The sequence below is a fragment of the Phacochoerus africanus genome, chromosome 11, assembly GCF_016906955.1.
Source record: "Phacochoerus africanus isolate WHEZ1 chromosome 11, ROS_Pafr_v1, whole genome shotgun sequence".
Taxonomy (NCBI): domain Eukaryota; kingdom Metazoa; phylum Chordata; class Mammalia; order Artiodactyla; family Suidae; genus Phacochoerus; species Phacochoerus africanus.
This window is the reverse complement of record NC_062554.1, coordinates 25522434-25548292: the sequence shown is the minus strand read 5'-3', so window position 1 is coordinate 25548292 and position 25859 is coordinate 25522434. Positions and strand designations below refer to the sequence as shown.

The following is a 25859-nucleotide window of genomic DNA, read 5'->3' as shown; positions in this document are numbered from 1 at the left end:
ACAAAGAGAACTCCTCAGTCTGTGCGGAATAACCAGAAACCCAGGGGAAAATATTCGGGAAGTATCCAGAAAAACTATCTCCCTATTTATTGATTGTGAGCCTGGTGGAGGCTCCGGCAGTACGAGACAACTGCAAAATGTAAATTTAAGCTGTCTTCATGTTTCATGTTGTTTTTCTTTAAATCAGGGCCAGAGGCATGGCCAGTGGCCCCTGCCCAGGGAGATGAAATAGAAGCAGCCCTGAGAGGGCGAGGAGCCTGTTAGAATCAGTGGTCCTGATGCAAACCAGCTCCACTGGGACTGGTGGGCCGAGGCACGCGCAACACGTGAAACTACCTGGACAAGCTCCAGAGCAGAAAGAGTAAGGGCTAATCTCATCTACTTTCCAGTGAAGCCAGAGAAAATACCTTTCTGTTTTCTAGACAATGTATGTCTTTCTCAATATTATTTGGCATTTAGAGTGGTTTGTTTACATCTGCTTTCTAATTTGTATTAGAATAACACCCCTTCCTCAACCAAAGCTAAGTATGGGATGGGAGCTGTTTGGCAACAGGAGAAGCTGGGAGCCTGTGTTCTGTCCCCTTGTCAACTTGGGGAGAGGGGAGCACAGAAGACAGATGCTGGCAGAGAAAGAAGTGAAAGGATTAATCCCATATGGAATCCCACATAGGATGTGGCAGGATGAGGGAAGGGAAAGCCAGCCCAACACTAAGAAGTGACCCTGGGAGCTTCTGTGAGAAACACCCTGAGGGAGAATACCTTAGGGAAGTGGGAGCTGCTCAGACAGAGGCCTGGAAAGGTGACCCCAGCATGAGAGGGAAGAGAGTGGGACTAAGAAATGGGCCAATTGACACAGAGGAACTGGGAGAAAGAGGCTGAAGGCTGCAGGTGGGAGATAAGACCTAGAGTGGGAGACAGAACCATAGGGGGTGTGAAGTAACAGCAACAGCCACGAATAAGAAATATGCATTTAGTCAATTTTGATGAATGCTGTCAATCCTTAGTGGCTCCCAAAGAGAGAGACAAAAAAAGATTTTTGAGTTAAGAAAAAAATTAATCCTTGGAAAAACCATTGATCACATCTGCCAGTGTGGAGTTACTGAAAAAACCCAAAACTCCAACCTACCATTTGGTAACTGATTATGAAAAGGTTAAAGCTGATATATCACAGGGAATGCCTCCCCTGGTCCCCACTGAGGTTATCAGATTGTCGAACCTTAAATGATTTCCTGGATCTTCATCCTAGGATTCCTGAGTCCAAGAGGCACAGGGTCAAAGAGAATGAATGATGGGGACACAGGGTGCTGTGTGGCTAAAGGGCTAGGCTTTTTAGGACTAGAGGTCTGTGAGCGACCACTGTTACACTGCACTGGCAAGATACTATTACACCACTGCAGAACACAAGTGCACCTGTTGGAGTAAAGTATCCACAGGATTACTAAGTTTACTCATCAAATGAGAGCTACTTGGTAAGAGAAAAGATAAGCTGAATTTATACATGTAGGAGTACCCATCGTGGCTCAGGGGTTAACGAATCCTACCAGGAACCATGAGGTTGCAGGTTTGATCCCTGGCCTTGCTCAGTGGGTTAAGGATCTGGCTTCACTGCGAGTTGTGGTGTAGGTTGCAGACGTGGCTCGGATCTGGCGTTGCTGTGGCTCTGGCACAGGCCGGCCGCTAACAGCTTCAATTACACCCCTAGCCTGGGAACCTCCCTATGCCTCAGGTGCAGCCCTAGAAAAGACCAAAAAAAAAAAAAATTTTATACATGTAATAAAAAAGTAGCTTTCTATTCCATATACCTGTTGGATCATCATTTATACAACTCATGGGCAGTTATCAATTAAAAATAAATCTTTTACCTGGCACTGTCTTTGGTACATTTTCAGTTCTTGTAAGAGCTTCTGATTTTCATCTTGTAGCTTATTCCTGCTTAATGCTATTTCACTCACAGCTGATTTTAATTTTTCAATAATGAACTCATCTCTTTCAGTGGTTTCACAACTGTGATCTGGTTCACATAGCAACTGAGGAATTTCAGAGCTGCTGTCTTCTATGCCCTGTTTTTTACCATTTAGTTGAGTTTGGTAACTTTGTGCCTGTTTCTGAGAAATATGAAAATTGTGTCAGTTGAGTGGGGAATACAACACTTAAGCTTACATAAAGTTCAAGAATGATAGAGAAGAATTAGGAAAAAACATTTATTAGATAATTAAACTCTTATTCATAATTCAGTCTTGTGTTTATTCTAAAACTTCAATTTCAGAGGGCATAAAGAGAATATATATTTGCATAAACTCAGAGAAAATATGTAGAGTAGGGTAGAGGACTTTGGGTAGGGAATTCTTATTTAGCAAAAAAGAAAATAGAGAGGATATTAAAAAAAGGGGGAAAGTATGGATTCGATTACACAATAGTTGAAAATGTCTCTATGGCCAAAAAACAAACAAACAAACAAACAAATAAGAAAACACATGATGGACTGTAGGAAAAAGTTGTCAACACCTGTAACAAGGGTAACTTCTGGTACACAAAAACTTCTAAGAAAAAGACAACGCAAGAGAAAAGTGGACAATATTTATGTGCAGGCAATTCACAGAAGAGAAAATGAAAAAGTCTAGAAACACATGAAGAAATGCTCAACATCACAAGCAGTCAGAGAAACACAAAGCGAATCAAGCCAACATTACTATTAGTCTATCAGGTTGCTAAAAATCAAAGGACTGATCTTCTGGTGAGAGTCTGGGTAGTTTTGCTGGCTGTTGAGAAACTGTAAATTACTAACTTCTTTTAGGAAGTCATCTGCCAATATTTATTAAAAATCTGATTGGCCCACTTTCTATTGCCCGAATTTGCACTTGCTCTCTTGCCTCAGCAGCTTTGCTAACGTTATTTCCACCACCTGGAATATATTCTCTCTTAGAACATATCCTTCCTTTAAGATCCTGGCCTAGTCCCACCCCTGCTGGAGGATGTTTCCTAAATCCAAAATTTTCTTACTCCTTCCACCTCTAAAAGGATTTGGATCCTTTCCTTTCACTTGTCATTAATTATCTGTAAACCTGTACATGTGTTATGTGTCTAGACTAAGCTTCTAGGGGGCAGGGACCAAGCAAACTTAAGACTTTCTAAGAGACTTGATCATAGGCATGCAAAAACATGTTATTTAATGACATAATAACAATGGGCATTTTTTTTTTGGTCTTTTTAGGGCTGACCTGCAGTACATGGAGGTTCCTAGGTGTGGGGTCGAGTCAGAGCTATAGCTGCCAGCCTACACCACAGCCACAGCCACAATAGATCCTTCACCCACTGAGTAAGGTCAGGGATCAAACCCGTGTCCTCACGGATACTACTCAGGTTTGTTAACCACTGAGCCATGATGGGAACTCCACAATGAACACTTTTTAATTGAAGTATCATTGATTACAATGTTGTGTTAATTTCTGCTGTATAGCAAAGTGATTTCTTTTTAAACATTCTTTTCCATTATGGTTTATCATAGTACACTGAACACAGTTCTGAGCTGTACAGTAGGACCTGTTTATCCCCTCCATTTATAATAGCTTATATCTGCTACCTCAATATCCTACTCCATTCCTCCCCCAACCCCTCACTTGGCAACCACAAGTCTGTTCTCTATGTCCTTGAGTCTGGTTCTGTTTCATGGATAGTTCATCTGTGTCACATTTTAGATTCCTCATGTAAGTAATATGTAGTATTTGTCTTTCTCCGTCTGACTTCCTTTACTTAGTATGATAATCACTAGTTGCATCACATGTTGCTGTGAATGGCATTATTTAATTCTTTTTATGGCTGAGTGGTATTCCAACAATGGACCTTTTTAATAAAACCATCTTCTGAGACATATAGACTAAAGTCACCATTACAGACATTTCACACCCTTGTAACTCTACCCAGTGTTGGAACTACTCATTATTTTCCCTTAGTTGGCATTTCTATCTGCAGAATGGTGAAAAGGAATAATAGTATTTAACCTCTAATTTATTCTAATTTAGAGGATAGTATTAGATAATGTACCTGAAATTGATTACACTTCTCAGATAACAATTTTTGTTGAGCATCTAAAGAAACCAGATGAGTCTGATATAGTATCTCCTGCTTGTCCCATTCTCTTGACTTTGCTCTAAATTCCTTTTAAAAAAAGTGGAAAGATAAATTGAAAAAATTATTCATTCCAAAGTACAGTGAACGAGGCTTCTTTCATTTGTACATCTTTCTTCTGAAGAAAAAAAAAATCCACCTTTCCCCATTAGGAGAACAAAAAGTATCAAATCACTCACTCTGGATTTACTAATTTATCTCCTAATTTTTGCTAGGAAAGTATGGGATTTAATTCATATTTTTAAAAAATAAGCACTTGTTAAAGATGCAAAAATTTTTAACAAACGCTGTTTACTAAGAAGGGAATTGCATCAATCAATACTTCCTATTTCCTCAGCTGACATCCAAAGTTTTCCCCATCTTTTATTCTCTACACTCAGTCACCAAACCTGCTCCCTTGCTTTTGAGGGGGTGGGGCTTGGACTAATTTAGTGACTTTGTCCCCTGTGGCTTTCAAAGCTACTGTCCCAGGTGAAGCCAGATCAACCCATCAACAGAACAACCACCTCAGGGCTCCTTTAAGCAGCACCTACTGGGCTAAGCTGGGGAGGAAGTGGTAGAACTGCTTGATACAGCAGGCTTCTTGATTTTTGCCTAGGGCTGGTCATTATATCTTATCTTTCTGTCCAGACTGGAAGCAATTGAAGGGTAAGGACTACATATTTCATTACTTTTATATTGCTCACTGTGCCTGACAGAATGCCAGGCACCACTTACAGTCCATGAATGTACAAACAAAAGCGTGGTATTAATATTTCCTAAAATGCAAACATTTTTCACTAAATTTTGCAAAGAAAACAAGGTGGTTGGAAACAAATTCTATAGCTACTAAGTCCATTACAATCTATTACTGAATATAGATACATGGCCTGAGTGTACTGACGTTTCTAATCATTAGTTCAGTAGTATTAAGTACCTAGTGCCTAGCAGGTACTGTGGAGAGAACAAAACTTGGAAATATTTCATGATTAGATGAAAAAATTTTTTGAAAGGGAAAAAATCAAGGAATATATAATATAGTAGGTAAATGCACATGTAAACAAATCATTTTACATTTTATAAGTACAATAATAGTGCCACATAAAGCCATGTTTAGGAGGCCATATCTCAGCCATCTCCAATAATATGTCAAATTGGATTAACTGTTCATTTGGCCAGAGTGACTGGTGGTGTTTTAAAGATGTTAAAATGACTGGATTACCTAGAAAATAAATGTACTAATTTAGAGAATGAAAGCTATATCTTGCTTAAAATGAGAATATGGCATTTCATATTTTCTATAGAGAAATGACTTTAAAGAATACTTGGGGAAATTTTCATTTTATAAATCCATGAGCCCCCAAATAATCAGTGAAGGAAAGCTAAATTAGGAGGCTTTTATAGTAATTAAGGGTGACCTGAGGTTGAGGGGGGTAATAAAGCTGGAGAAATATACCCTCTTTTAAATATATGATAATACTTTGATAAATAGACCATAGTCATTAAAAGATAAATGGAGACAGTTCATTTAAAGTTATGGACTTTGATTCTGACGTTTGAGAATTTAAAATTAGGTACATGAAAACAAGGTCTGCAGTAATAGTAACAAATTTACAAAACCAAGTTTTTTTTTTTTTTTGACTCTTTGCCTTTTCTTGGTCCACTCCCACGGCACATGGAGGTTCCCAGGCTAGGGGTCTAATCGGAGCTGTAGCTGCCAGTCTACGCAGAGCCACAGCAACACAGGATCTGAGCTGCATCTGCAACCTACACCACAGCTCACGGCAACACCAGATCCTTGACCCACTAAGCAAGGGCAGGGACCGAACCCACAACCTCATGGCCCCTATTCGGATTCGTTAACCACTGCACCACGATGGGAACTCCCAAAACTAAGCTCTAATAAAAAAATAGGTACCATTTCAAATCAATACAAGGTATATTTTAAAAATTGCTATTTACTTTTAACTTAGAGTCTTTGGAGCCAGAAGTCAAAATGTGGACAGGGCTGACTTGCACAGTTCTATAATACTAATAGTTAGCATCACCCACCCAACAGCCTCAATCTTGAAAATAAAAATTTCCCAGCATGCTTTAGGAGGAGGCAAGAACATTAAGCCTCAATTCCTTACAAATCTACAACAGGCAGAAATGAGGCCAAGAATAAGGCCAAACAAGGCTAAAAATGCATATCACAGACTATCAGCTGGTGTTTATAAAAATCCCGGCTTCTCTGGTCTTACAGATGCATTGGTTTCAAGATTAGCAAGCAAGCACAACATATCCAGGAATTATGGGGTCATGCAGAGATTGATGAGCTTTGTAAGGATATTTGTAGAGACTGGAGGTGTCATCCCAGGTTCCAGAGGGCCTGTAGACTTGTCTAAACCACCAGAATAAGTTTTTCACGGATGAAACCTTTTCTGGGTCTTTAGGGTAACGCTGAGAGTGGGTCAGAGTCATTAAAATCAGAATTTCTAGTGGAAGCTACACTGTTTTACATATATGTAAATCCCTCTACTAAGTCTTGAGAGGTAGAATGAATATTTCTTTAGTAATTACTGTATGTCAGGGATTCTACAAACCTCTACTTGTAAGGTGGTTTTAACTTTTCATTATGAAAATTTTCATACTTACATAAAAGGTGAGAATACTACAAACTCCCATTTATCCTTCGCCCAGTTTAACTACTGTTCACTCAGTCCCTCTTTATTTCCTCTATGTCTCCACACTTTCTTGTTGGAGTATTTCAAAGCAACATCAAGACTTCATGTATTTTCACCCCCTAAATGCTTCAGTGTGTATCTAAACACACATAACACATACATACATTTTTTCTTTCATAACCACAATGCCATAATGAGATATTTTAGCCCCAATTTATTAGTGAAAAATGGAATCACTGTGAGGTTAGCAGTTTGCCCAAAGGTCAGAGGGCAAATAAGTGAGTCAGTCAGGCCCTATATTAAGTGATAAACTTTCATGTTCTTCCACTACAGCATGCTACTTCCCATTGCTCGACAACTATACCAGAGTATAGATGTTTGTCCCAAAGGACAGACACGCTCAAATGTAAACTAAAACTGGAACAGTCTATCGCTTACACATTAATTTTCCAGATGCCTCCAAGTAAAAACAGGTACATCAAGTGTTTCCATAATAACGCAGTTTAAACTGCATATATATAGCATGCTTAATTTTTGTGCAAGTACAAGCATATCAAGACATATTTTGTTACTAATTTCCATTGTAACTTCATGATACATTTACTGTAAATATTTCGCTCCCTAAATGTAAAATGTGTGCACACAAAGTACTTAACATTAATGTAAGCCTTTTGCTTTTTCTTGTTTCTTGTCTGAACAATTTACATGAATGTAGCTCTCCCACTAAAACCCGTGAGAGGTCAATCAAATGGAGAATTAGTGACCTAACTGCAATTTCAGAGAAAGCATATGTATAATTCCATCACACATCTTTGGGCATCTTCTTTGAGACCAGGCTATGTTAGAAGCCAGTCTAGTTATACCATTGCAAGAGTAAGAGAGTGATACACAATGCATTTTTCTAGAGGATTAACCTTAGTGGTAGTAATTTTGTATTAAAAAGTGCACATTCAAATTAACTGTTCTTCAATAAAAAATGATAGTTTAAAAATGTACATTCTTTTTTTTAGTACAACATAAAATTTGCAGGAATTTAACAACTAAACTCAAAGACTTCCAGCAATGTTCTTGCAATAGGCTGGTTTTAGGGCTGTGATACTCTATAAATACATTTTTTTCCTCTTAAGATATTTTGGTGGAAAAGTTTGAGAAAGATTGTTAATTATGGAGTCAGATGATAAAGATGAAGAAGTATGAAAACAGGGCACTGACAATTAGGTAGGAGGAAACAGAGATAAGAGACATTAGACAAAGGAAAGGGGCAAATCTGGGCTGGAATATGAGGAGTAAGAGAAAGGAACAGATCAAAGATTCCTAAGAGGTGACTGGAAGCACAGAACCATTACCTATTAACAAAGTAGAATGAACTCAAATTACTGGTTGGCTATAGGGAGAAGCCAGAGTTGAGGGCTTGAGAACAATGAAAAGAAATTCAGTGGGATAACATACAGGGGTCAACTTGAGTTCAATTAAAAAACAAACAATAACTGAGCAGCACTGGGAATTTAACTAAGGTCAGAAAATAGAAATTCATAGTAGGATCTACTTGGTGTTATGTGACCAGCAGCAGGAAGGCTCAAGGGCATAGGGAAGAAAAATAACTGGTTTATTTTTTCCAAAGTTGGAAAGTTAAGGGAATTAAAATAAGTTTATCTATGACATAGTTTTTTTTTTTTCTTTTTTATGGCCACACCTGTGGCATATGGAAGTTTCTGGGCCAGAGACTGCATTGAATAAGCCTACGCCACAGCTTACGGCAATGCCAAATCCTTAACTCACTGCGTGATTGCACCTGCATCTTCAAAGAGACAAAGCTGGGTCCTTCACCCACTGAGCCACAAATGTACTCCCAAAGTAACCTTATTAGGGACTGACATTTTAGAAGTTCTGGGTGACATGGGGTGGCTATATTGGAGTGGCACTACCTCTTTAAATAAAAAACCCTGAAACTTCAAGCTTTAAATAAAAAACCCTGAAAACCATTATGAGGCTTCATCGGGATTTAAGTACCTAATTGTTAAACAGCCATTAAAAGACTTATTAGATATTCACTTTAAGTGACCCCCAGGGATGTCCTTCAATTTCACTCAACATCTGCAGTTTCTTTGAACTTTTTTTTTTTTTGCTCTCCAAAAACGCTGATACGTATAAAAGATGTGTAAATCAAAGTGATGTTTTAATACACTAAGTGCCTAAAGGGAAGGTGCACTAAGAAGATAGATTCAATGAGAAGCTGATTTGTGATGGTGTTTGTACCACAGCTGTACATATGCCATTGTGTATGCTAGAAACAAACAGCTCTCAACAACAGCAACGAAAATCAATCTTTAATACACAGGGAGAAACTAAGAAAATAGAGCTCACCTCTAATTTCTGGTTCAAATTGGTCATTTCAAAGGGTATTTCTTCTCTGAGGTATGATACTTCTTTTCGTCGAAATTTATTTTGTCTCATCTGGTGTAATCTCAGTTTTTCAAAGCTATTAGTTAGTTTGGAAAACTGTAAATAATAGATAATGCTAACATTTTATTATTGGTTATCTCTAACCTGATTTCCCAAAGTTCTTTTCTTGTGTACCTCTTTCAAAATTTAAGTCATGATTAGGAAATGCAGTAAAGCTTAAATGTTCCAATTAGTGAAGATAGAACCAGTTATTAAAACTAAATTATTGAAGCTGAACACAATTCAGCTTTCATGTAAATTTGGGACTTCATTAACTGCACAGTCAGACAATGATTCACTTGATAAAACGTTTTGTTCAGTTTTGTTTTAACCATATGTAGCAAAGCTCACAATTTTAAAAAACCACGTTTTTTCTTACTTTTATTTAGTGCCATCTTGTGTTGATAATTTTAGTTTCAGTAAATCAATCTATAAAATAACCAACTTATATTTCACTTAAAACTGAGTAACTGAAACGATACAAACAACATAAACTACTTATTCATGTTGATATAAGTTTAAATAAAATTAAATATCAAGCTTGAGACAATCTTTTTCTTACCAGTACTTCTTGTTATAACTTAGACCCTGTATTTTTTTTTTTCTTAGTTTGCCTTCTAATAGATTAAAAGTGGCATGGTCTATCAACATCTGTGAGGAAATTTCTAATTGTTTACAAAAGTTTTTATTTTTTATTCTGAAATATAGATTCACAGGAAGATGCAAAGATATAACAGAGAGGTTCTGCATCCTCTTCACCAGTTTCTTCCAATTTTTACATCTTATTGAACAGTATCACACCTGGGAAATTGATGTCAATACAATATATGATGAGTATATCAACAGTTCATTCCTTTTTATAGTAGTAGTATTCCATGGTATGGATGGAACCACAGTTTGGCCAATCACATATTGAGACATTGTGGTTGTTTCCGGTTTTTGACTATTACAAATAAAGCTATGAAAAACTGTCTCCCTGATCTGACAATATTGTAGTCATTCCTGCTTCCTTTTTCTTTCTCACATAGTTTAAAAAATTGAGATATAATTCATCTACCATAAAATTCATGCTTTAGAGTATATACGTCATTGGCTTTTAGTATATTCATAAAGTTGTATAACCATCATACTATCTAATTTCAAAATATTTTCATCACCTCAAATAGAAACCCTAGACCTATATTAGCAATGGCACACAGCTGCTCTTTCCCCAAGCCCCTGGCAACAACTAATCCATGTTCTCTTTCTATAGATTTGTCTATTGCGATCATTAATGGAATCACATAAGATGTGGTCTTTTGTGTCTGGCTTCTTTCACTTAGCATAATGCTGTCAAGGCTCATCTACATTGCAGCATGGATCAATGTTTCATTCCTTTTAATGGCTGAATAATATTCCATTGCATGGATATACAACGTTATGTTTATCCATTCATCAGTTTATCCATCAGTTGATGGACATTTGGATTGTTTCCACATTTTGCATATTATGGGAAAATGCTGCTATGAACATCTGTGTACAAATTTTTCTGTGGATATGTGTTTTTATTTCTCTTGGGTATATGTCTAGGAGTGGAATAGTTAGGTCATATGGAAACTCTAAGTTTATCTTATTGAGGAACTGCCAAACAGCTTTTCACAATAACTGCTACCATTTACCACTTCCACTGGCAATGTACAGGGTTCCACTTTCTCCATATCCTCACCAACACCTGCTAATGTCTATCATTTGATCATAGCCATTAGAAGGGGTATCTCATTATGATAATGATTTACATTTCCCTAGTTTATATATCTCCTTTGGAGAAATGCCTATTCATATGTATGCCCATTTTAAAATTTGGTCACTTGTCTTATTGTTGAATAGTAAGAGCTTTTGTTTTTTTATGGCCAGTATGTTGGATCCTTTAACCCACTGCATCAGGCCAGGAAACAAACCTGAGCCTCCAGAGCAACCCAAGCCACTGCAGTGAAGTTCTTAACCTGCTGTGCCACAGTTGGAACTCCCAAAGAGTTTTAAAATTTTGGGTACTAGTCCGTTGTCAGATACATGATTTGCAAATATTTATTTACTCCCATTTTGTGTGAGATTGTCTTTTTACTTTCTTTTGGTGCATTTTAAAGTACAAAAGGTTTTTAAAATTTTGATGAAATCAAGTTTATCTAATGTTTCTTAGAAACTACTGCCTAATCCAAAGTCTTAAAATTTATTTATTTATTTTTTTTTAGGGCCACAGGTGCAGCATATGGAAGTTCCCAGGCAAAGGGTGAATTGGAGCTACAGCTGCCAGCTTACACCACAGCCACAGCAACACCAGCACCGATGTACATATGCTACCTACACCACAGCTCAAGGCAACGCCAGTTCCTTAACCCACTAATCAGGACGAGGGATTGAACCCACATCCTCATGGATAGTAGTTGGGTTCGTTTCCACTTAGCCACAATAGAAATCCATAATCATATGTTTTCTTCTAAGAGTTTTTATAGATTTAGTTTTTATATTAGGTCTTTGATTTACTTTGAGTTAATGTTTCTGTATATCTTAATTGTTTATTTATCAAGAGAAACTATTCCTTAGCCCAGCTATTCGAAGCTCATAGTTTCACGGTTCAGGAACACAGTTTAGGACAAACTTCCATGAAACTCAACCCAAAGAAATTCTTTACATTCCCAAATCACTTTGTACTCTGAAAGACACCAGCCTTCCTCATCTCTTCAAAATCTTTCATGGAATCATAATTTCTGCAGAAATCTGTTTATGCCTTTTTTCTTGGTTCAGCTACAGCAAACTTATAGAAAGTTGCAACTCCCAGACAGACAATGAATGCTCCAACAATATGAAATCACAGACTCTTGGCTAGAAGGCCACGCATCTGAGGTTTTGTCAAAGAACTGCAGCCGTAGTAGTTTTTCTACTTGACAGCTAAACAACCTCCTTCTAGACTCATGGATAAATGGATGTATAACTTGATTCTTTTTTTGTAGATATCCAGTTGTCCTCTCACCATTTGTTGAAAAAACTGTTCTTTCTCTTCTGAATTATCTTAGCACCATTTCTGCTTTTTTAAAATTAATATTGCCTGTAATTTTTCTTATTTTTCTATCTTTTTACTTTCAATTTACATACAGAGTTATATTTGAAGTGAGTTTCTGGAAAAGAGCATATAGACTTTTTTTTTTCTTTTTTGCTTCCCAGGGCTGCCCCTGTGGCATAGGGAAGTTCCCAGGCTAGGGGTCCAATTGGAGCTGCAGCTGCCAGCATACACCACGGCCAGAGCAATGCAAGATCCGAGGCATGTCTGTGACCTACACCACAGCTCACAACAATGCCAAATCCTTAACCCAGTGAACAAGGCCAGGGATTGAACCCACATCCTCATGGACACTAGTCAGGTTTATAACCCACTGAGCTGCAACAGGAACTCCTAAATCTCTATATTTTAACTGGTGTTATTTGGGCCATTTTCATTTAATGAAATTTCATTCTATTCCACTTCCTTCTGGCCTCCATAGTTTCTAATAAGAAATCCATTACATGAATTGGCTTTTCTGTATAGGCAAAGTGTTGTCTCTCTCAGCTTCTAAGACTTTTTGTGTTTTAGTTTTCAGAACTTTGGCCATGATGTATCTGGGTGAAAATTTCTTTGGGTTTGTCATGTTTGAACATCACTCAGTTTCTTGAATCTGTAGATTAACATCTTTTGCCAAGTTTTCAGCCATTACTTCTTTGAGTACGTCTTCAGTCCTACCCTTTTTTCTCCTCTTCTCTGGGACTTTGATGACACAAATTTTCAATCTTTTGCTGTAATACTACAGGTCCCAAGGTTCATTATTTTTAGACTATTTCATCACTGTCGTTCAGTTTGGGTAATTTCTGTTCCACTAGCTTTTAGTTCACTGTGTCCTCTTCCTCTCCATTTTGCTTTTGAGCTGATTCATTAATTTTTTGGGGGGGTGGTTATTGTATTTTTTGGTTGTAAAATTTCGAATTAGTTGCTTTTTATAGTTTTATTTCTTTGCTAAAACATTCTAATTTGTTTCAAGTATGTGTGTAATTGCTCTCTAAAGCACTTTTATAAGAGTTGCTTTAAACTCCTTGTTAGATAATTCTAACATCTATATCAACTCAGTACTGGCACTTCTTGACTGCCTTTTCTTATTTAAGTTGAGACCTTCCTTCTCCTTGGTATGATGAAAGATTATTTTTAATTGAATCCATTTTTGGATTGTGTGTTACATGACTCTGGATTTTAAATATTGTGTTTTGGCAGTCCTCTTCTGACAGCATTCCAGCAGGGAAAATGGAATGCTGCCTCATTACTGCCAGGTGGCAGTGGAAATCCAGGTCTTAACTTGGCCTCAGTTGGTACCTGGGGAGAGGCGCTCCTCATTACTGCTGAGTGGGAGTGGGAGTTCAGGCTCCCCAAGTCTTTCGCTAACATCACTTTAATTGGAGGGGCACAGGCGCCTTGCTGCTGCTTCTCACACGGCCCTCAGAAATACCACAGTGAGGCCAGTAGCCCTGCTACCACTGAGAGGTGGTGAAATGTCCCGACCCCTCATTAGGCTTCCCCAGACACCACCTTCAGAGAAGAGGAGGAGGGTGCCTCATCACCACCAGGTGAGCAGAGAAGTCCAGGCTCTCCATGTGGTCTCCACTGACACCATGGGCAGGGAAGGCCTTGTTAACACCTGATGGTGGTGAAAGTCTCCCTTTCCACTCAGTCTTCTCTGACCCCATCCCAGGCAGGGAGGTGGGATGGGGAGGGGGGGTTGGGCTACTTCCTTATAGACGTTGAAGGCTGACTCAGGCTGTCCACTCGGTCTCTGCTGGTGAAGTGGGTTTGCAGCCATCTTTTTCTGTGGCCTTGGCTTGAATAGAGAAGTTGTTACCTAAAAAGTGTTTAATATTGGTAGGCTGTCTTTTTCTCTGGTCTTTCAGGTGCAGGGAGGAGGATTTCTTTGGGGCTCTTTTTGTTTGTTTATGCCCATCGGCTTTCTGGGTGGCTGGTTTCTCTGTTACCCAGTCTGGGATATAAGAAGGAGAAAGAAATTCCAGGAACTCACTACTATGTCATTTCCTGGGTCCCAAGGTTCTGGTTGGTCAGTCTCTTCTCTTAGTTTCTCAGAGTCTTCTAATGTTGTTTTATAAATAATGTCCAGAGTTTTTAGTTGCATTTAGCGGGAGGACTAGGGGAAAAGTACATCTAAGCTTCCTTTCCAGAAGTATATATATATTTATAGTTACAGTTTTAATAATTGTTAGAAGGAAAGGAAAATACCCCATTTTTAAAAAGGAAGCAATTTCTACAAGTTTTTTTTTTTTTTTTTTGGTCTTTTCTAGGGTCGCTCCCGTGGCATATGGAGGTTTCCAGGCTAGGGGTCTAATCGGAGCTGTAGCCACCAGCAGCTGCCGGCCTACATCACAGCCACAGCAACGTGGGATCTGAGCCGTGTCTGCGACCTACACCACAGCTCACGGCAACATCGGACCCTCAACCCACTGAGCAAGGCCAGGGATCGAACCTGCAACCTCATGGTTCCTAGTCAGATTTGTTAACCACTGTGCCACAACGGGAACTCCATCTACAAGAAAGTTTTGACAGAGTTGAATTATTCAAGGCAAGAATAGGATAAAACCTATCCTCAAGATATTTTAGGAAAATGAAGCTGTAAATAAATGAGGAATTTCAAAGAAGGAAGCATCAGAGTAAGTTAGCCACAACAAAACTGTGTCTGCCACAAGATATCATTTTCTGGTTAGAAAAATGACATATTCCTAGCTGCTGTGCAAAGCAAGTCAAACACACAGTACTTTTCTTTTCCTCTCTTTTCCCCTCCTTTCCTCTTCCTCCTCTTTTGCTCTCCCTCTCCAACTCTCTTCCTTTCTTTTAATCAGAGAAGAAAAGAAAAGCAGAAAATTGCAGTGGAAGCACAAACAGCCGTTCTCTCAACAATGTAGCTCTTCTACAGTGTATTCTATGCAACACCTGTTTACAGTGTTTACACTGCAACTGCTACAATATTTGTTGGTTTTAGTTTAAAAAATACTTTCCATGGTCAAATATATTTGAAGAATGATGGAGTAAAAAGGCTAAATGAATGCTTTTAAAGCCGACTCCTCACAGCTTGTGATATGCTAATATGCACTGTGAATGTCCAGGAGGAGTAAAAAGCACTTCCTAAGCTCTCAGTGTTAGTGCACAGAACACATTTTGGTGAAATGGCCATAAAAATATTTGTTGACTAGCCAGTAGCCAAGTACTAAAATAGAGCTGCAAAGCATCAAATGGCAAGGGTTCATATATTAAGTGAATGCTCACAGTGACGGTAAACAAGCCCCAAACTTTTTAACCACAGACATGAAAAACAAAACACCCAGAATGCAAAGATTTGGTAAGATGCAACTAAACTAGTTAAATATAATTTAGAGATGGTACTTAACTTTTATCTAGATTTCTGTATTTTTTAAAACTTATTCCAGATCATGAGCTTTTTGTTTACACTGAACAACTACAATGATTCAATATTTATGTTGCTATATTAGAGCTTCACCTTTATAGAAAAAGCAAGGTTGACTGACTTAAGTGTTAAATGTTTAGTCTTACCTAGGAAAAACCACGTAAAGTTTCATAAGTCAAGTTACCATCTGGCAGCAGCTATTTAAATGACAGACTAAATGCCTAGGTAGACTTAAGAGCTAGTCTTGTAAGACGGTACCCATTAAGTGGCATCGAATGTTTCAATTCATATAGTAATGGCTGATCACCTCCCTGAAAAGGTGCTTAAGGAGGCGCTTCAATTACTGTGGGCTCCTTTAAGATCATTTGTGAAATATCTGCACTCCAAAAAAGGTTGGTTGTAAAGTAAAATTTCATAATCAAACCATATTTCCCAAAAGTCACTAAGTTAAGCAAGAATATAGCATCTACTAGACCTGAGATGCTCAGATGATTACTTCCCTACATCTCATCTGTGGTAAGAAAGAGAAGACCTTTTGCTTCCCAGCACCGTGAGAGTATAATACAGGGACACATCAGAAAGAAATCAGTATCCCTATCATCACATATGCAAAAGCTCTCTCATTTAGGAAACAGACTACCAATAACAAAACACTAAAGAATTTTGGCAATAACATGAAGTTATGTTCTTTGAATGATCTATTTCATGAGAGAAAATCTCTATATTTTAAATTGCCATGGAAGAAAGGGAATAGAGACCACAAAATATTTTGTTGTTGTTGTTCACATAGCTAATTATCATGACATAATTAATCAACAAATCATTTGATAAATAGAAAGCCATTAGCCTAGCACTGAGTCAACAGTTAAAGGGACGCAGAGCTGGCAATCTAATGAAAGAGACAAAATCAATACACATTAATCAATGAAAGACAGGGTCAAACATATGACCTAGCATTGAAATACAAGAATGTTTGCCTGTATTAAAAATAATTCATTTTAATACAATTAACACAATTTTATAAATCAAACCATATACCAAAACATTTGATATTAAATTGTAGTAAGTCTCCTTACTTGAGCTTTTAGGGTTTGTAGTTGTCCTTCATAATTCTGAGTCATTGCTAAGTTACACTTTTCCAAACTGTCCAACTTCTGTCTAAGTAACCCCACCTGCGTAAGAATAAAATTTAATTTTTTTCTAATTTTGCCTGACAAAATCAGAAAATGTGCAAAAGAGGAGTACAATTCAAATAAAACTGCTGTACCAAACCACGAATATTTGTACTGTGGTTCTTAAAATAGTTATTAATAATTAAATTCACAAAAACTGAGCATTGCTAGCACTATTCCACTGGGTACACATCAGAACACTATGGATGTTTGACAAAAGATCTTTCTCACTGCCACATTTTAAATTAAGGTTTAGAATTTACTCTGCATTATCTTTTTGGGAGGCTCCTGTCATCATCCCTCGGGCAGAACCCCTGCCAACATACTTTGGCCTTTATTTTGGGCCCCACTGCCTTCAATGGGAGCTCTGTTTTAGAGGTACTGTGGAACAATAGTTACATTTTTATAATAACAAAAAGCAAAATGTCTAAGAGGAGTTCTTAGGGATTTGGCTTACAGAATTTGTCCGCTTAAAAAACAGGCAAGGCCCCTGTTTGCACATCTGTGTTGTAACAGGTGTAAAGGTGAGAAAATAGTCCCTCGCATGTGCCAGGTCTGATGACCTGCCTCTACTGATAACTCAGTTAACGAGGCCAGACAATAACTTAGTTATTAACCATGACAAAAACTAAGTTCCACTGACAGGGTGGTAGAGGTGGAAAAAAGACTGCTGAACGAGTTGACTGTTGATGTTTGGGTTATTAGCATATGGTCAGTAAAGACGTCTCTCATGCCTTGCCCCAAAGAAAAATCCACAGACATGAAAGCCCACCTCAGGTGAAGCGTAGGGCTTTCCTCAAGTCCGCTGCAGCTCTGAGAGCGCTCAGACCTCATTCTACCATCACCAGCTTGGCCACAAACAACCTCCTGGGCCCTGGTTAGGTCCACCAGGGCCCAGGCACTCCTCGCAAGTGGGTGCCCAAATATACACACACTCCCTTCAATCCTTCTCTCTCTTGTCCTACAATCAAGACTTGACTTCTACTTCTTCCAGGAAAGATTGTTTCCTAGCAGATGAGAAGAGGCAAACACTCCTCAACTCTGCCTTGTCTAAAGACACAGCTTTGACGACTACTTCTTTCTTTCCACGGCAGCAAAATAGTGACGTCTACGCTTGCAAACAGTATTTATTTCACATACATGTTGAATGTTTACATTCCTCGCTGGCATTGACACTACATCTTATTTAACCATCAAATTACTCTGCTTGCCGCTTTTTTTTTTTTTGGGGGGGGCACACCCACAGTATATGGAATTTCCTTCTCCAGGGATCGAATCCCAGTGGCCGCTGTGACCTATGCCATAGCTGCGGCAACACCAGATACTTAACCCACTGCTCCAGGCAGGGGATTGAATATGCTTCAGCAGTGACTGGAATTGCTGAAGAGACAATGCTGGATCCTTAACCTACTGTACCATAGAAGGAACTCCTGCTTGCCACTTATTTGCTAGAACACATTTAGCACACTGCAACAGAATTTCAAGCCATAAATGCTGTTGCTGATGCCTGATAAAAAGTATGTGTAATGAAAAACTTATTTTGATAGAATACTATTTATATCAGTCTGAGACATTAACACAGCTAGGCAGTACCTCTTGACCTTTCTGATCCAAACAAGTTTGTGCATTTGCCAACTCTTGATCCCGGAGATCTAATCTTGTCTCCAGAGCCCGCATCTTCCTTTCCCAATCCAATTTTTTGTTGCTTACCATGATGTCAATTTGTTCCATTAATTCCTGAAGCTCGGCCTCACAAGGAGAAGCTCTGGCAATTGCAGAAAAGCAAAATATATTTAGAAAGAGTGAAATGTGAGAACAAGAAAAATTATGGTCTTGCTTTGAATGGCTTGACTATTATCTCCTCAAATTGTTCAATTATTTAAGTAGGAAGAATTCCCAAAACTAGAGGTTAACATTTTAAATTAAAACTAGAAGCTGGAGTTCCCATCGTGACTCAGTGGTTAACAAATCTGACTAGGAACCACGAGGTTGCAAGTTCAACCCCTGGCCTTGCTCAGTGGGTTAAGGATCCATCATTGCCGTGAGCTATGGTGTAGGTGGCAGACGTGGCTTGGATCCCGCATTGCTGTGGCTGTGGTGTAGGCTGGTGGGTTGAGCTCTGATTAAACCCCTAGACCGGGAACTTCCATATGCCACAGGTGTGGCCCTAGAAGAGACAAAAACAAAACAAAAAAACAAACAAAAAAACCCCAAACCTAGAAGCTAATTTCAGAGCTTATAATGTATATTCTTTTACTGGAAATTTTTAAAGTATAGTTGTTGCCATAATATAATGAAATATATTAATAAAGTCACTGCCTGTGCTTCTATTATGTGCAGATGGTACATATAAGAAGTTTTGTGTACCTGACCCAACTCTTTCCTGACCCAAAAGTTCTGACTTAGACAAGGGCACCCTAAAATGAAAAAATACTGTGTGCATTACATCAGAAATAATTTTACATTACATCAGGTCACAATTTTAAAAGTTAGCTTAAAAAGAATAAACTTCAGAGCAGACCAATTCTTAGGAAAATTCTAATTATGAAAAATGATTCCGTGCTCCTACACATAAATATACATATACCTATATGCTTATCAAAACTTGAGGTCATTGGACAGGAGGCAAACTGGGGCTTCAGTTGTGCCCTCCAGGGATAGAAAGGCAAGCCAGGCTAGGTAGAACCAGATTCAAAGGTACTACCTGGGCTACACTGCTCCTCCTTCAGGAGGAAAACTTGGTGTGATCTGGCTGGTGGTATCTGTTTAGAAGGAATCTGATCAGATAGGTGTGGACAGAGTAATGCAACATTTTAGACAATAAGGATGCTATTAGTCAGAAAAGTGGCAACATTTTAGGTCTAGGAAAGTCTACTGTGTTTAAAATAAGACCCTTGGTGATAACTGGGATTATAGACACTGACGGTTGGTGAGACTGCTGGGTGATGCTAGGCGGGGTTTTCCATCAAAGAAGCCGAAGCATTCCCCAGGGAGCTGTTATAAGTCCAGTCATTCAGCCTGGAAAAGCAAGTCGATGTTGAGGCTTCTGACTTCAGCTTAAGGAACACACAAATGGCCAGATTAGAAAAGCAAGTGATTTCCATATTCATTCAATGGTGATGATGGGGCCTCTAATATATTTGGGCAGCTGGAAGGCAGGCAGGAGAGACAGGTGTAAAATGTTGTCATTTCCTACATTTAGTTTCACCAAATCAGAATTTAGGGCCAATTTAAGGATCATTTAGCATTTTGAAAAAACTGAGGCCCAGAGACAGCAAGGTCACACAATAATTAGTGAAAAAGCCAGAACTGGATCCTAGGCAGCTGCTTCCCATTTTAATGAAGCTTCTTCCTGTATACCATAAAGCAAAAGACATGGTGTTTTGAATAAGAACTTGCTTGAAAAATGTAGTACAAATAGCTCCACTAGACTTCCCTTTGTGGCTCAGTGGGTTATGAAGCCAACTACTATCCATGAGGATGTGGGTTCAAATGCCTGGCCTCGCCCAGTGGGTTAAGGATCTGGCATTGCCATGAGCTGTGGTGTAGATCACAGACAAAGCTAGGATTCTGCATTGCTGTAGCTGTGGTGTAGGCTGGCAGCTGTAGCTCCAACTTGACTCCTAGCCTGGGTTATGCCACATGCCACAGGTATGGCCCTAAGAAGCCAAAAAAAATTTACAAAAAAAAAAAAATCTATTGTAATAAGGCTAGAAATAGGTATTTGAACTCAAAGAACTCAGAATTTCCAGATTCCCTTTCTAAAATACTCAGAATCAAGAGATGGGATTATGATAGCAGAATAGAAGGACTGGAGCTCAAGTTCTTTCCTGAAAAACAACAAAATTACAACCAAATGCTGAGCAATCTTCAACCATATGGACTGGAAACTATCAAAAAGATATCCTACTCCAGAAGAAAAAGAGGAGGCCACATCAAGAGGTAGGAGGGGGGTGATTACATTATATAAGCAACCCCATACCTGGACTGGAAAGTAACTATCACAGAGACTCACCTACAGGAGTGAGAGCTCTGAGCCCCACATCAAGTCCCCACGCCTGGGGATCTGGCATTGAAGGCCAGTGGGGCTTGCGCACAGGAGATCCATGGGACTGCATGAAATGGAGACCCTGCTCTTGAGAGGTGCACACAGACTTTCATGTACACTGGGTCCCAGAGCAAAGCAAAGTCTCCATAGGAATCTGGGTCAAACCTGACTGCAGTTCTTGGAGGACATCCTGGGAAAACAGGGGTCAATGTGGCTTGTTGTGAGGGAAGGACATTGAAAGCAAAGCTCTCAGGAATATTCAGCAGTGCCTTTCTCTGGAGGTGGCCATTTTGGGAAAACCTGGCCCCATCCATCATTGCTGAGAGGCCCCAGGGCAAACAACAACCCAGGTGGGATCACAGCCCTGCCCCTCAGTAAACAGGCTGCCTAAAGACCCCTCAGACACACAGCTGCCTCTAATCCCATCCAGAGACAAAGCCCCACCACCAGGGGGATAGGAATCAGCTCCACCTTCCAGTGGGCAGGCATCAGCCCCTCCCATCAGGAAGCCTACAGCAAGCCCCCCCATCAACTTCAGCCACAAGGGGGGCAAACACCAGAAGTAAGAGAGGCTACAACTCTATTATCTGTAAAAAGATCACCACACCAAAAACCTATAAAAATGAAAAGACAGAGAACTGTAACTCAGATGAAGGAGAAAGAAAAAACCCCAGAAAATCAGATAAGTGATGAAGAGATTCTTAGCCTCCAGGAAAAAGACTTTAGACTGTTGATGCTGAAGATGATGCAAGACATTGGAAATAAACTGGAGGCAAAATTTACAGGAAACACTGAGCAAAGACACACAAGTTATAAAACCAGAAGGGATGCAAAATACAATAACTGAAATAAAAAATTCACTAGAAGCAGCTAACAGCAGAATACAGGAGGCAGAAGAACAAATAAGTGAGGTGGAGGACAGATTAGTGGAAATCACTGATGCAGAACAGAAAGAGAAAAAAGATTGAAAACAAATGAAGAGAGTCTCAGAGAACTCTGGGACATTAAAGGCACCAACATTCATATTCTAGGGGTGTCAGAAGGAAAAGAGAGAGGGAAAGGGACAGAAAAAATATTTGAAGAGATAATAGCCCAAAACTTCCCTAACGTGGGAAAGGAACCACTCACTCAAATCCAGGAAGCACAGCGAGTACCATACAAAATACACCCAAGGAGGAGCACCCCAAGACACATATTAATCAAACTGACCAAAATTAAAGACAACGTATTGAAAGCATCTAAGGAAAAGAAACAAATAACATACAAGGGAACCCCGGTAAGGTTCTCGGCAGATTTTTCAGCAGAAACTCTGCAGGCCAGAAGGGAGTGCCATGATATACTTAATGTGATGAAAGGAAAAAACCTCCAACCAAGATTAATTTACCCAGCAAGGCTCTCATTCAGATTTGAAGGAGAAATCAAAACCTTCACAGATAAGCAAAAGCTGAGAGAATTCAGCAACACTAAACCAGCCTTACAACAAATACTAAAGGAACTTCTCTAGGCAGAAAAGACCAGACAGCAACAGGAAACAAAAATATCACAAATGACTAAGGCTCACCAATAGAGGTACATATACAGTAAAGATACAAAATCATCCATGTACATTTATGCCACCAAAATCAGAAATCATAAGAAGAGGAGGGTACGATGCAGGACACTGGAAATGCACTTTCGATTAAGAGACCAACAACTTTTTTTTTTTTTTTTTTTGCTATTTCTTGGGCCACTCCCGTGGCATATGGAGGTTCCCAGGCTAGGGGTCGAATCGGAGCTGTAGCCACCGGCCTACGCCAGAGCCACAGCAACGCCGGATCCGAGCCGCATCTGCAACCTACACCACAGCTCACGGTAATGCCGGATCATTAACCCACTGAGCAAGGGCAGGGACCGAACCCGCAACCTCATGGTTCCTAGTCGGATTCGTTAACCACTGCGCCACGACGGGAACTCCGAGACCAACAACTTAAAACAATCTTGTATGTATGTATGTGTATGTATATGTATATATATATATAAATATATATATATATATATATAGACTCATATCGAAACTTCAGAGTAACTGCAAACCAAAAATCTACAACTCATATGCACACAAATAAGAAAAATCAACTCAAATACAACACTAAAGATAGTCATCAAACCATAAGAGGAGAGAACAAGAGAAAAAGGGAAGAAAAAAAGAGCAGCAAAAACAAATCCAGGGAGTTCCCATCGTGGCGCAGTGGTTAACGAATCCGACTAGGAACCATGAGGTTGCGGGTTCGGTCCCTGCCCTTGCTCAGTGGGTTAATGATCCGGCATTACCGTGAGCTGTGGTGTAGGTTGCAGACGCGGCTCGGATCCTGCGTTGCTGTGGCTCTGGTGTAGGCTGGTGGCTACAGCTCCGATTCGACCCCTAGCCTGGGAACCTCCATATGCCTCAGGAGTGGCCCAAGAAATAGCTAAAAAGACAAAAAAAAAAAAAAACAAATCCAAAGCAATTAGTAAAATGGCAATAAGAACATACATATCAACAATTACCTTAAATGTTAATGGACTAAACGCTCCAACCAAAAGACACAGACTGGCTGAATGGATACAAAAACAAGATCCATATATATGCTATCTTCAAGAGACCCACTTCACTTCTAGGGACACATACAAATTGAAAGTGAGAGGATGGAAGAAAATATTTCATGCAAATGGGAATCAAAAGCAAACTGGATTAGCAATACTCATATCAGACATAATAGATTTCGAAATGAAGAATATTTTAAGGGACAAGGAAGGTCACTACATAATGATGAAAGGATCAATCCAAGAAGAAGATATAACAATTTTAAATATCTACGCATCCAACATAGGGTTCACCACAATATGTAAGTCAACTGCTAACAACTTTTAAAAGAACAAATCAACAATAACACAATAATAGTGGGGGACTTTAACACCCCACTTACAGCAGTGGACAGATCATCCAGACAGAAAGTCAATAAGGAAACACAGGCCCTGAATGATGCATTAAACCAGATGGACTTAATAGATATTTATGGGACATTCCATCCAAAAGAAACAGTATGCACATTCTTCTCAAGTGCACATGGAACATTCTCTAAGATTGATCACATCCTGGGCTACAAATCCAACCTTGGTAACTTTATGAAAATTGAAATCACATCAAGCATCTTTTCCAACCACAATGAAATCAACAAGAAAAACACTTCAAAAACCACAAATACATGGAGACTAAAAAAACATGCTACTACTAAACAACCAATGGATCCCTGAAGAAATCAAAAAGGAAATTAAAAAATACCTAGCAGCAAATGATAACGAAGATATGACACTCCAAAACCTATGGGATGCAGCAAAAGCCTTTCTAAGAGGAAAGTTTATAGCAATACAAGCCCACCTCAGGAAACAAGAAAAAGCTCAAATAAACAAGCTAACTTTACATCTAAAGCAGCTCAAGAGAGAAGAACAGACAAGACCTAAAGTTAGTAGAAGGAGAGAAATCATAAAGACAGAGCAGAAATCAGTGAAATAGAGACAAAGAAAACCATAGAAAAGATCAATGAAATGAAAAGCTGGCTCTTTGAAAAGATCAACAAAATTGATAACCCCCTAGCCAGACTTATCAAGCAAAAAAGAGAGACAACTCAAATCAATAAAATTAGAAATGAAAAAGGAGAAGTAACAACAGACATCACAGAAATACAAAGATCATAAGAGACTACTATATGCAACTATATGCCAAGAAAACGGAAAACCTAGAAGAAATGGACAAATTCTCAGAAAAATACAATCTTCCAAGACTAAACCAAGATGAAAGAGAAAAGATGAATGGACCAATCACAAGCACTGAAATTGCAGCTGTGATTAAAAAACTTCCAACAAACAAAAGTCCAGGACCAGATGGCTTCACAGGCGAATTCTATCAAACATTCAGAGAAGGGCTAACACCTATTCTTATGAAACTATTCCAAAAAGTTGCAGAGGGAGGGATCCTCCCAAACTCATTCTATGAGGCCACCATCACCCTGATACCAAAAGCAGACAAAGATACCACACACACAAAAAAACAAAACTACAGGCCAATTTCACTGATGAACATCGATGCAAAAATCCTCAACAAAATACTAGCAAACCGCATCCAACAATACATTAAAAGGATTGTACATCATGATCAAGTGAGATTTATCCCAGGGATGCAAGGGTCCTTCAATATCCACAAATCCATCAGTGTGATACACCACATCAACAAACTGAAGAATAAAAACCATATGATTCTCTCAATAGACGCAGAACAAGCCTTTGACAAAATCCAACACCCATTTCTGATTAAAACCCTCCAGCAAGTGGGTTATAGTGGGAACCTACCTCAACGTGATAAAGGCCATATGTGACAAACCCACAGCTAACATCATTCTCAATGGTGAAAAGTTGAAAGAATTCCCACTGAGATCAGGAACAAGACAAGGATGTCTACTCTCACCACTACTCTTCAACATAGTTCTGGAAGTCCTAGCCACGGCAATCAGAGAAGTAGAAGAAAGAAAAGGAATCCAAATTGGAAAGGAAGAAGTAAAACTATCATTATTTGCAGATGACATGATACCATACCTAGAGAATCCTAAAGACTCTACCAGAAAACTGTTAGAGCTCATCCATGAATTAACAATTAAACAATTAAACAATTAAACTTAAAACAATTAAACTTAAAAAGTTTCTGCACAGCAAAGCAAACCCTTAACAAAACAAAAAGACAACCCACAGAATGGGAGATAATATTTGCAAAGGAATCAACTGACAAGGGATTAATCTCCAAAATTTATAAACACCTTCTGCAGCTCCATACCAAAAAAACAAACAACCCCATCAAAAAATGGGCAGAAGATCTAAACAGACGATTCTCCAAAGAAGACATGCAGACAGCCAAAAAAACACATGAAAAGATGTTCAACATCACTCATCATTA

General features: G+C 38.9%; 1 protein-coding gene and 1 pseudogene across 3 annotated transcripts in view; both read right to left on the bottom strand.

The window, feature by feature from the left end:
• DEUP1 (deuterosome assembly protein 1) overlaps positions 1–25859 on the bottom strand; it is a 108741-nt gene that overhangs the window by 57638 nt on the left and 25244 nt on the right. For 2 of the 3 annotated variants that reach the window (XM_047753553.1, XM_047753554.1), the window contains exons 3-6: positions 18442–18613; positions 16753–16848; positions 9135–9269; positions 1863–2105 (exon numbers count right to left, since the gene is read on the bottom strand). In XM_047753553.1, coding sequence (XP_047609509.1) covers positions 1863–2105; positions 9135–9269; positions 16753–16848; positions 18442–18613 — 646 coding nt within the window. Of the gene's footprint in view, positions 1–1862; positions 2106–4041; positions 4156–9134; positions 9270–16752; positions 16849–18441; positions 18614–25859 lie in introns of all 3 variants that reach the window. The other variant, XM_047753555.1, reaches the window with a different exon arrangement.
• LOC125111274 (cytochrome c oxidase subunit 6C-like) lies at positions 11890–13955 on the bottom strand (annotated as a pseudogene).